At 48.2% G+C, this 12,319-nt stretch overlaps 1 protein-coding gene across 1 annotated transcript; it reads left to right on the top strand.

The window, feature by feature from the left end:
• Nucleotides 1–10,962: 10,962 nt before the first annotated feature.
• LOC138793316 (olfactory receptor 51E1-like) lies at nt 10,963–11,910 on the top strand. The gene has a single exon (XM_069971839.1). The coding sequence runs from the start codon at nt 10,963–10,965 to the stop codon at nt 11,908–11,910; it is 948 nt and encodes a 315-aa protein (XP_069827940.1).
• The last annotated feature ends 409 nt before the right edge of the window (nt 11,911–12,319 follow it).

Below are 12,319 nucleotides of genomic sequence, written 5' to 3'. Positions count from 1 at the left end.
GTGGCCTCCCCCTGCTCCGCTCATCATTCAGGGTAAACTGGAGTACGAGGTGGAGAAGATTTTAAACTCTCATTGGGTACAGGGCTCATTGAAGTATCTGGTCCATTAAAAGGGCTCCAGCCCGGAAGAACGTACGTGGGTTTCTGCTAGAGACATGCATGTTCCTCGCCTGGTTCGGCGATATCATGCACTGAACCCGTCTGAGCCAGGTCCGTTCAATAAGGGTCCTGAGGCCCCTCATAAGAGGGGGGGGGGGGGTACTGGGCCTGGTGTTTGCTGTTGTGTGCCACACCCACTTGCTTCTCAGCTTCCGGCAATGCAGGAGTTAAGCTGAGAAGCTTCTGGACTTGATTAATCACCTGTGTTGTTTCTGTGATTGACGGGTTTCTCTGCCTGTCTGTAACCTGGAAGATCAGAGCGCCGGTCCAATAGGGATCCGGACTGGGCTCTTGGTCACCATAAAACAAAGCTGAGGCAGAGTCCCAGCACTGGCTATTAACTTAATACCCTGATCCCAGCTCCCCCCTGTCTATTCCTGCGATTCCCTTCCTAACGGCCTCTGATTGCTCGACTTGTTATCTGACCTTTCGCCTGACTTTAGACTATCCAATTTGGTTGCTGATTTTGTACTGCGTGTTTGGTTCTGACTTGGCTTGTTTACTATCCCATATTGTGTTTGTCTGTCTGTCTTGTTGCGTGTTTCACATATACAGCATAGGGAACGCTTTTGTGGTTGTCCGCAGCCGACTGAGCCAAGTAGGTAGGGACAGTGGGTGGGTTGAGACCTAGGGCCCACTGTCTCGTCCTGTCTGTACCTCCCTGTCCTGACATGAACATTCAAATTAGAGGGTCTCTTACATGGTTTCTATGACAACCACACCACTGTAGAACGTGCCTGACCACATAACACACACACACACAATGACACTTAGCGGTGGGTGCTGTTTGATCTCCCCGTTGCCTTCGCCATCTGTAGTTATCATAGGTAACGTGGTTTATAGGCGTGGATAAAAAGGTTTCTTTTGAGGGGTTCAGCTGCTACCTCAGTCTAACTTGGTGACTCTCTTGTCACTGCCATGCTTCGTTGCACCTAGTTGGCTGCTTTCCTAACATGTGCCAGCACATGGGCCTTGTCTATCTTGGTCTGGGTCAGCAAAATTGTATTGAGGGCCACCACCCGGCTGTTGCCCATAATTTGGCATAATTGTGCGATTAGGCAGCCCCTGCTGTTTCCTGTCCATTTCTGTGGTGTTTCCATCATTTTCTGAGGTTTCGAGGTTTTCACACAACCTTCCCTGTGCCGAGCTCTGGTCCCCTGCAAAAATGCTCGAGTTTCCCATTGACTTCAATGGGGTTCGTTACTCAAAATGAGCACCTGAGTATCGGGAAATATTTGTCTCGAGTAACAAGCACCTGAGCATTTTAGTACTCGCTCATCTCTAGTCCGGCTATATCTCGGCCATCCACCATAGAAGTGGTGTCACACTACAACACCTGGCAAGTGACCGGCCGCTCCTCCGCTATAAAACCTCCAGGGGCATACCACAGTAGTGGCGTCATGAACAGGATACAAGCTTTGTTGCAGTCTATTGTCGCTACCTTGGAAAGCTGTGTATGGTGTGCGTTTCACTGTCAGAACTGTGTGCTTAATACTGTCATCGCAAGTCACCAAGTACTAAAAACCTAGCCCCACCTATTGCCCTGAAGATCCGTGCCCCAGCGCAAGTCGTCATAAAAGTGGGGCAGCCATCTTTATTGCATTGAGACCGTATCCTTTACTTGCTGCGTCACTACTGCCTGAAAGCCCGCCAACCAGAGCATGGGAAATACTGCCCAAAAGCGAGCCAAAAGACTCAACACTGCCCCCTGGCGGAACTGTGCAGCACAGAGTTGTTTCCGGGAGGACCCCTGATGGTGAGACACCGCCCTTCTGCTACTTCTGGTGCGGCCATGATTGTGGAGCCCGACGCCCATGTATGTCCCCTGCGCTCCACCGGAAGTGATGACTCTGCCCTCAGTGCTAACAAAATGGGGAACCGAGAACAATAGGTCCTTGACGCTGCAACCCAAGCTATCTCCGAGATCGTGGGAGCCCTGGCCCGCTGGTAAGCTAACTCCGCGGAGAAGCAGCCGAGCCCTGCAGCCTCTCTCCGGCCCAGCCACTACCACCACCGTTCACACAGCCGAAGGCCTTGGATGAGACACCTCGAGGTGAGAGTCACTTCTTCAGCATCAAGAATTCTGATCAAGACAGCGTTTATGATGAGGATGAGTATGCAGCCGAAGCAGCCTTTGATGACGCAGAGTATGTCTCCATCCCGGGTCCGCCGCCATGCTAACACACTCCGGCCCTAGCAGAGCCGCTAGGCCGCATCCCTTCTGCGGTGGGAGCGCCTCCACTCTGTCCACAGCCACAACAAGCTCACAAGAGTAAGACTCAGCAGCTCTTGGATGTGCTCAGAGACATTGGTCCTGCCAAGCGTCCACCCTTCTGTCGTCCGACGGCAGAAAAAGAACAGGCTTAGCGGTACCAGCACAGTCCTGGTCCAGTGACACAGCTACCTGCAAAGTCACAGCAGCAGAGCTGGAGAGAGAGCTGATCAGACACTATGACCAAGCCCATCCTGGTGAGTAACCGCTAGAGAGACGGAGAGACACTATACTGTCATTCGAAAAGGAAAAAGGATTTGGAACTGTACCTGACTCCTACAATGGTGAGCAGATACCTGTGAGACGTCGGGCTGGGAAAAGAGCCTACTTACCTGCCACTCGCCACTCGTGATTACAAGACCCAAGTTTTATGTCCAGGAACCCTACAAGCCAACTGCATCACAGGACTGGAACGAGACCTGGGAAGAGTACCACCACAGGAAAGCTCTGGAGGAACAAGTTGTTGTGGCTAAAACCACTAGATCCAAAGCTCCATCACCAACCAGACAAGATGTCAGAAAGAAACCTGCTGTTGCAGCCTCTGTTGCCCCTCCTGCTGCACTGGTCCAGCCCCAAGTCACCTACAATTTCACCTACTGTGACCACAGCTCCAGCACCTGTCACTACCACAGCTTCTACCATGACAGAGGAGTGTGTCTGTTGCAAAAGATTTGGATCCAGACGAATACTTCCAGCACAGCCAAGGAAGAAATCTACTAAGCTGGCTCCTCGACGCTCTCAAACCTTCTGAAAAAGTGTCCCCCAAATGGATGCTGAAAAGACTTTATGCTGTCCCTTGGGCAGTTCGGCTGAGCTGCTCTGTTGAGCCACGTTGGCTCCTACAGTTTGTGTGTCCCCAGTTGCAACACCCTTGTTTAAGATCCTGCACCGGGCTTAGCTGTGATCCCCTCTCCTATATTCCGCTTTCTTGTGAGAAAGGATCCTCACCATTGCTGTTTTTACAAGGAACTGACGCATCATAGCACCACTAAGGGTGCATATGGACAGATGCTTCTAGTACCCCAAAAGCAGTGGCATAGCTACCATAAGGCAGGGAAGGCGGTTGCTATGGGGCCTGTGGAGGGAGGGGGCCCAGGGAAGATAAGAGCCTCCTGTGTCCTTTTGCGTAACCCCTTATTTACTGCAGTGTGTAAGTGACCGAGTGTTCTCTAACATGCTGCAAAACAAAAAAGGGTTAATACAGAAGACAATTAGCTCTCTGCCTGACTACTCTGATAACCCCTGACTTCTGCAGGAGCTCAGAGAACAGAGGTCAGAGGTTATCAGTGCAGGAGTAGCAAGGAGAGAGCTAATTGTCTTCTATATTAACCCTTTTTTGTGTTGCAGCATGTAAGAGAACACTTGGCTCACTTACACACTGCAGTAAATGAACAAAAGGTAGTCTGCTCCTGCACCTATGTATATAACCATAGGATTCTGCCTCTGGCCACAAGAGAATTTTTTTTTTGGTCACATCTGTGTGTGTGTATGTGTGTGTGTATATATATATATATATATATATATATATACATACATACATACACACACACACACATTAGTGTGTAGGGGAGGGGGGGCCTTATACAGTTTTTTGCTATGGGGCCCCATGAATCCTAGCTACGCCCCTGCCCAAAAGGTTTATGGTGGACGATTTCAGTAACAAAACAAAATTTTATATATATTGCTCTTATAAGTATTTATAAAATATAATGTATTCTCATAACCCATGCTGTGCCTTAACAAACGTCCAGTCTTTTTCTCAAGGTGTTACGCCACCTTTTTTCAAGTGGGGGAGTATGTGGTGTCCCACTAGGGGTGTTACTGTAACATACCCCACTCGCAAAAGTCCGTACTTTTTGTGGTCATATTATGATGAAAGTAGTATTAAGAGTTGGCCACTAGATGTCGCTGTATAGTGCATTAGTATGTAGAAGCCGCACAGCTGAATGATCGCAAGTGGTTATTGTGTTTGTGTTACCAAAATCTGTAGACCAGTAGGATTTCTGCTTTTTTCTTTCCTATCACCTCTCCTCTCTGTTCTTCTATTGCACTCTTTTTTGCCCAAATGCTGTAGAAGAAATTAGTCCCATGGGTGGGGGAAGAGCAAGAGTCTTCTGTTTGGGACGGTTTGGAGGAAGGACGCAACCTAGACAACTCTACACAGCGGTCCTATCTGGGCCCTGGCCCTCTGCCAGGTCCTTGAGTAGTCAGCCTTAGCCAGTACCCCGCATGGGTAGGACGCAAGACAGTACACTGTTACCAACCTTCTCACAAGTACCTACACCAAGCACTATGCAGTGTTAAACCTCTCAGGAGAGGACCAGCCAAAAGATCTCCTTGTCCACCATGTGGGTTGAGGTTAAGTCAGAGAGCAGGTCAGTATCCACTAAAGAGCCAAAGAGCCAGGAACTGATCCAGACAGAGCAAAGTTGCATTAAGCCTAGGAACTCTGTCTTGCAGTGGGGGTGTCAGTAGGGAACCCTCAGCATTCCGTTCAACCCAGGTAACAAGACTTGGCTCCTGTGTCACCCATTAGTACGGTTTGGCCAACGCTAGTGGGCATAAGGTGGTGTGAAGACTGAATTCAAAGGTCAATACACGGGCACAGGTGTTCTTCTTATTATTCTTATTCTCCTAAGTATTCTACCTCATCCTCCAACATCCCGGCAGAACACATTTCTACATGGGTTGAGGCATCCTCCTCTCTGCTACTTTACTTCAACAAAACTCTATTGACACATTTATCTCCTACACTGCACTTATCCTACAGATCTGGTCGTCCTATGTTCAAGCCTTTATTGGAACTTTGTCAAGTGTAGGTCAAAGAGATCACCTGCTACACATTTACAAGTAGTAACTAACTCAACGTTATTCCAAGAGTCTGTGATTATTCATCACCACCTGCACAGCATACACACCCCAACCTTGGGACACTTCCCCTTTCTGGAGTGAGGGTCATCACAGCGCTCTGGCCATCTGTGACTACATCGTTGGTGACACTATGGGCCCTATTACACAGCACGATTATCGTGCAGAAAATCGTTATATCTTTTGAATTTAAACTATAATCATTCTGTGTAATTGCAGGCAACGATCAAAAAATCGTTCGTATGTCGTTGATCGTTGACTTAGATCTGAACCTAAAATTATCGTTAATCATTCGCTAATCTTTCGCTGTAATTCCACGTTCGTTCGCTCAAGTTCCGCATTTTTTCACTAATCGTTCAGTGTATTTGCACACTGCCCATTGTTTTGCTGGGATCAGAAGCAATAAACGATCATAGTAACGATCGCAATAACAATCGTAGTAACGGTCGTATCTAACGATTATCGCTCTGTGTAATATGGTGAACGATTTCTGGTTAACAATAAACAATCTCGTTTGCGATCGTTTATTGTTAGTCGTTAATCTTCAAAAATCGCTGCGTGTAATAGGACCCTAACCTAAGGGACCCAGTAGCCACCCGACAGGACACCGACCACAGGGGAGAAGGGCTCAACCGGCCTTACACACTAAAAGCAGGCGCGACATCACACCTGTGTGCCCACCAGGCACTGGCGTCACGTGACAAAATCCTAAGGTCCGGCTGTATCTTGGCCATCCACCACAGGAGTGGTGTCACACTACAAAAACTAGCAAGTGACCGGCCGCCTCTTCGATATATCACCACACCGGGGGGCTACACCACACAGTTTTATTGAGGGAATTTTTTTAGAGGAAATACCCAATGTTATATTAGATGAAAAATACCAATACCTAAGAGAAGAATGAATCCAAAGGTGTTTAAGGATGTTGTTCAGGAGGAGGTGAGGCTGGCCAACCATTACTTCAGACAGAAGAGAAGGGTGGAGGTGAGACTGGCCAACCATTACTTCAGACAGGAGAGAAGGGTGGAGGTGAGACTGGCCAACCATTACTTTAGGCTGGAGAGAAGAGTGGAGGTGAGGGCAAACGACCATGACCTCAGGCTGGAGAGAAGGGTGGAGGTGAGGGTGGCCAACCATGACCCCAAAGGGTTCACTTAGTTTCCTTGCAGCTTTTTGTGTGGATGGATGTAGAGTAAAGTAGAGGGACATGTGGTTATATTGTTGGGTGTCATACGTGGACTTTGAAATTAACCTAAGATGTGAGGGGCCCTTCGCAAATACAGTGGAGGAGAAAAATCAAGTGGGAGAACTACTCCACTGCCTAAACTCAGAACAGTAATCCTCCTCTGGACGTCTGCCCTGTCTCAGCACTGTCAGCTGACGCTCAGCATTGGCGGCACTATCAGGATCGTCATAGAGCAATCCCAAAGCCGAAAAAAAAAAAAAATCGGTCAACTGTCAGTAGTTCAGGAGAGTCAGGTGGCAAGGAGAAGGCCCATTCCTGTGGCAACCCTTGGAGAAGGGACATAACAATGCGCACCTTCTGAGCCTCATCTCCAGAGGAGCGAGGACGCAATGTGAAGAAGAATTTAAATCCCTCACGGAATGTATAAAAGCTTCTCCTGTCCCCCGTGAATTTTTCTGGGAGTTGAACCGGCGGCTCAGGAGGTGTCTGGGAGGTCATAGTAAACTGTCGGGGTGCGGTCTCCTGTTCCTAGACTCTTACAGCAAGCCCCTGCACCATAGTGTTGAGCCGCTGCATTTGGTCCACTATATTGGTCATGGCGGTCCTGTTGTCCATGAGACAAACGACAGTTTGGGCTGGCTATTCTGTCAGGACAGGGAGCTACAGGACAAGACAGTGGGCCCTAGGTCTCAACCCACCCACTGTCCCTACCTACTTGCCTCAGTCGGCTGCGGACAACCACAAAGGTGTTCCCTATGCTGTATATGTGGAACACAGAACAAGACAGACAGACAAACATAATATGGGATAGTAAACAAGCCATGGATGGACATGGATAGTAAACAAGCCAAGTCAGAACCACACGGACAACGCAGTACAAAATCAGCAACCAAATGATAGTCAAAGGTCAAGCGGAAGGTCAAATAACAAGTCGAGCAATCAGAGGCCGTTAGGAAGGGAATCGCAGGAATAGACAGGGTATTAAGTTAATAGCCAGGGCTGGGACTCTGCCTCAGCTTTGTTTTATGCTGACCAAGAGCCCAGTCTGGATCCCTATTGGACTGGCACTCTGATCTTTCAGGTTACAGACAGGCAGAGAAACCCGTCAATCACAGAAACAACACAGGTGATTAATCAAGTCCAGAAGCTTCTCAGCTTAACTCCTGCATTGCCGGAAGCTGAGAAGCAAGCGGGTGTGGCACACAAAAGCAACAACAGGCCCAGTTCACACCAGGCTACTGCACATTCCTGACAGTTCACACTTTAAACACTTTAAGGAGTATCTAAGAGAGGGCAAATTTAAATTGAATTTGATGGAAAAACCACCCACTACTTCCGCCTTTTCCTACCTGATTGATCCTGCCTGCTAAACAGTGACTTTTTCCACCATTTTCACTGTCTGTTACTTTTAGCTGTGGTGTGTATCTTGGAGATACAATAGATGACCTGACAGCCCTGCAAAATACAGCCGACGACACCTACAGCAAGTTTATATCTACAAATTATATGGTTCGAAATGGACAACACAAGGATCCTACTAATAATTTATGCCTGACAGCATTGCGGTGAGAACAAGGTAGATGAGGCAGGCGTGGAACCTCCCAAAAATGATGCCTGACACTGCATGGTGTTCGAAAATCAGTGAACAAGGTAGATGTGACAGCAGTTGAATGTGCCAAAAATTAAGCCTGACACAGTTGGCCCTTAGAAAAATTGGATGTTGGGTCAGCGTTTGGTTAAGAATAGAAACTGTAGGAGAGGATACATGAAGAATTTTCATGTGGAGCTGCTTTCCCCTGTTAAACAGTTGAATTCAGGTGAAATCCAGGCTTTATTTTTATAAACGTCAGCCTGTCAGTGGACAGGCGAGTCGCTTATCAGTGATGATGCCACAAGCTGCGCTGAAGACCCACTCTTAACAACACATTAGCGGCAGGGCAGGCCAGCACCTCCAAGGCGTAGAGCACCTGGGAGCATGGTGGTGGTGGTGGATCTGAATCCCTTCTTTCCCTGGAGGGGCCAGGCTGTGGGGAAGGAGGCTGAGCTAATGGAGCAAGGGTTCCACTTCCTTGAGTAGCGTGGGTGGACTGCGTGGAAGACTGGGTGGTGGATAAGTTACTGAACACATTATCCGCTATCCACGTAATCACCTGTTCACGCTGCTGCGGTTTCAATAGAGGTCTACCCTAAGACCCTGTAAGTTGCGAGAAGCTAGGAAGTGGACGTCTGCGGTGTGCCACTGCTCCCTCCTCAACGGGTGCTACTGTGTCTACCTGCCCTGAACCACGACCTCCGGCAACGGCATCACTTGCAACACCATGTCCTCGTCCTCGACCCTTACCCCTGGGCTTCACCATTTTTATGGACACTGCACAGTCAAGACTGAGATAGCTGCACTACAGATCACAGCAAGCCAAGAAAATATATTACTCAGTCTACTTTTGGAGGTAGTCGTATAGAGTCTGTGTGTAAGTGGTGCTATATGGTGTATGCCACCCTCTTACACATCACAATGAGCAGTGAGGTAAGATATGGCTGCACTAAGAAATAATAAAGCAACCGTGTAGACTGGCTGCAGATGACAAAATATACTGGTCACTAGTCACTAGTTTCTGGAGGTTGTCGTATAGTCTGTGTGTAAGAGGTGGTATATGGTGTATGCCACCTGTTACACAGGACAACGAGCAGTGAGGTTCTATGCAGCTGTACTACAAATTACAGCAGTACAATGTACAACAGCAGCTGAACCAAACACAAAAAATATAATAGTACTGAGCACTTCTTAGGGGTGTGTATGCAACACCTATTATCCCCCTTCTGCCAGCAGCCGATCACCACAGTGTGCTGCTAAAATAGTGGTAGCTGCACTGCAAGTCCCAGACGGCAGTCTGTAGTAATACAAAAAAATATATAAATTTTAAGCCCTTACAAGGGTTGTTGGGTTCTTTGTCTAGTATCCCTGCCTACAGGAACGCTAATTCCCTTCTTAAAAATGTCACTGCTCGCTCATCACTAAGCTGGACCTTTGTGGATTGTCACGTGACGCCAGAGCCTGGTACACACCATCATTCCTCCAAAGTACACACCATCATTCCTCCACCACCATACTGTACACACCATCATTCCTCCACCACCATACTGTACACACCATCATTCCTCCACCACCATACTGTACACACCATCATTCCTCCACCACCATACTGTACACACCATCACTCCTCCACCACCATACTGTACACACCATCATTCCTCCACCACCATACTGTACACACCATCATTCCTCCACCACCATACTGTACACACCATCATTCCTCCACCACCATACTGTACACACCATCATTCCTCCACCACCATACTGTACACACCATCACTCCTCCACCACCATACTGTACACACCATCATTCCTCCACCACCATACTGTACACACCATCATTCCTCCACCACCATACTGTACACACCATCATTCCTCCAAAGTACACACCTTCACTCCTCCAACACCAAACTGTTTACACCATCATTCCTCCACCACCATACTGTACACACCATCACTCCTCCACCATTAGACTGTACACACCATCACTCCTCCACCACCAGACTGTACACACCATCACTCCTCCACCACCATACTGTACACACCATCACTCCTCCACCATTAGACTGTACACACCATCACTCCTCCACCACCAGACTGTACACACCATCACTACTCCACCACCAGACTGTACACACCATCATTCCTCCCCCATTAGACTGTACACACCATCACTCCTCCACCACCAGACTGTACACACCATCACTACTCCACCACCAGACTGTACACACCATCACTCCTCCACCACCAGACTGTATCCACCATCATTGCTCCCCCACCAGACTTATCCACCATCATTGCTCCCCCACCAGACTTATCCACCATCATTGCTCCCCCACCAGAATTATCCACCATCATTGCTCCCCCACCAGACTGTATCCACCAAGCCTATATCCATTCCCCAGAATATCCGATAGTTGAAACTGATTTCAACCAAGTCCAATGTTGTTGGCCATACACATGAGGAACTGTCATCTGTACACCTGTTGCGCAGATGGCTATCACTCTTTATGCCCATGTGTGCGGTCGGCTCGTGATTTTGGAGGTGGTGAGCCATGTACAGATAACTCTGGCACCAGCTTTTCTCCCTGAAAATAAAAGGATTGGGAAGCTAAGATCCAACACGCCAGATCCTTTTCTCCATGAATGATTGGAAGTCCGCACTACACAACAGGTTAATCCCGGTTCAGCGGTCACACATCTGCTGTGTACAGCCAGCTTTATACTCCAGCTGGCCATGGCTTTGAGACCATCAGAACCTTAATTATTATCTGCAGGCTTCGTGAAGGACTTTGCTTCAGATCAGAGATGTAACCTAATGTCATAGAAGAATAAAAATAAACCAGCAATAACCATTCACCTCACTTGTCCTTTTCTACCAGGAGACATGAACTCATCACAGGTGTTCGGCTCCATTCCTCCCGAGTTCCTTCTTGTCGGACTCTCGTGGGTTGAGGACAAGGCGCTTGCGGTATCAACCCTGTTCCTGTTGATGTACCTGATGGCTCTCTTTTGTAATTTCACCATCATTGTGCTCATCAAGACAGACAAGAGGCTGCAGGAGCCGATGCACATCCTCATCTCCCTGCTGGCCATCGTGGACCTCAGCGTCTCCTCCTCCGTCATCCCTAAAGTCCTGACCATTCTGTGGTTTGGTTCCACCACAATCACCAGTTCTGGGTGCCTGGCTCAGATGTATACCCTCTACAGCTTGATGAGTCTCCAGTCTTCTCTTTTTGCTCTGATGTCCTTTGACCGCTATGTGGCCATTTGTCACCCACTTCGACATTCCACTATCATGAGCCGGACTTTCATGGCTAAATCTGTGGTCTTCATTGTGTCCCGTAGCTTGGTGTTCATCATTCCTCTGCCAATCCTGGCGGCTGGCCTGACCTTCTGTCACCTGAACATCATCTACCACTCATTCTGTGAATTTGTTGAAATCTTGAAGCTTTGCTGTGGAGACATGACGTCCATCTTCATCTACTTGGTCATCCTTCTCTTTGTCTTCCCCGGAGGAGACAACGGCCTCATGATTTTCTCTTATGCACAGATCTTGTGGGTGGTTTACATGTTGAAGTCTTCTCAGGCTCGGTGGAAGTCACTCAGCACCTGCAGCTCCCACGCCATCTTGCTCTTGTTGTTCTACGCGTCCTCTACGCTTCCTCTTTATCTCTTCATTTTCTATCCCAATTCTCCCCTTTATGTGAAAACATTAAGTGAGGCCCTGAGTTGCCTCCTGATCCCTATGATCAACCCCATAGTGTACGGCGCAAAGACGAAGGAAATCCGCCATGGACTGAGAAGGCTTTATTGGAGAACCTTGTTGTTTTGAGATGTGCAGTCAATGAGCGGGAACATGGTGATAGCCATTGTACAGAACGGGGGTGGAGCACCATGTACAGAGCACTTTGTAATGTACAGATATGGACCCTGCGCGTCTCTGCACATATCGCTGACCATCACTTCCGTACTAGGGGTTATCATTGCCTCTTCACGATCTGTACGTCATGCTATACCATACAAAAAAATTCTCCAATAAATTGCAGCCTGTGACTCTTTATTGTGGTAACCCTAGGGTGAGGTTAGGCTGGCTGGGATGAGTCATGATATGAACATTTCATGTGGTGCAGCTATTCCAGCAGCCATAATAGATAGAAAAAACCAAAAAATTCAGCTCACCCTCTCGGCTTGATGCTTGTGCCAGAACTTCCTCCAGGTGTGGAGCACGATAAGTAGTATAG

This window comes from Dendropsophus ebraccatus, chromosome 5, assembly GCF_027789765.1.
Source record: "Dendropsophus ebraccatus isolate aDenEbr1 chromosome 5, aDenEbr1.pat, whole genome shotgun sequence".
Classification (NCBI taxonomy): Eukaryota; Metazoa; Chordata; class Amphibia; order Anura; family Hylidae; genus Dendropsophus; species Dendropsophus ebraccatus.
Note: the sequence above shows the minus strand (reverse complement) of the source record. Positions and strands in the feature narration are given on the sequence as shown.

Coding starts and splice junctions, on each gene's coding strand:
- LOC138793316 (XM_069971839.1), top strand. CDS start 10,963: ATGAACTCATCACAGGTGTTCGGCTCCATTCCTCCCGAGTTCCTTCTT.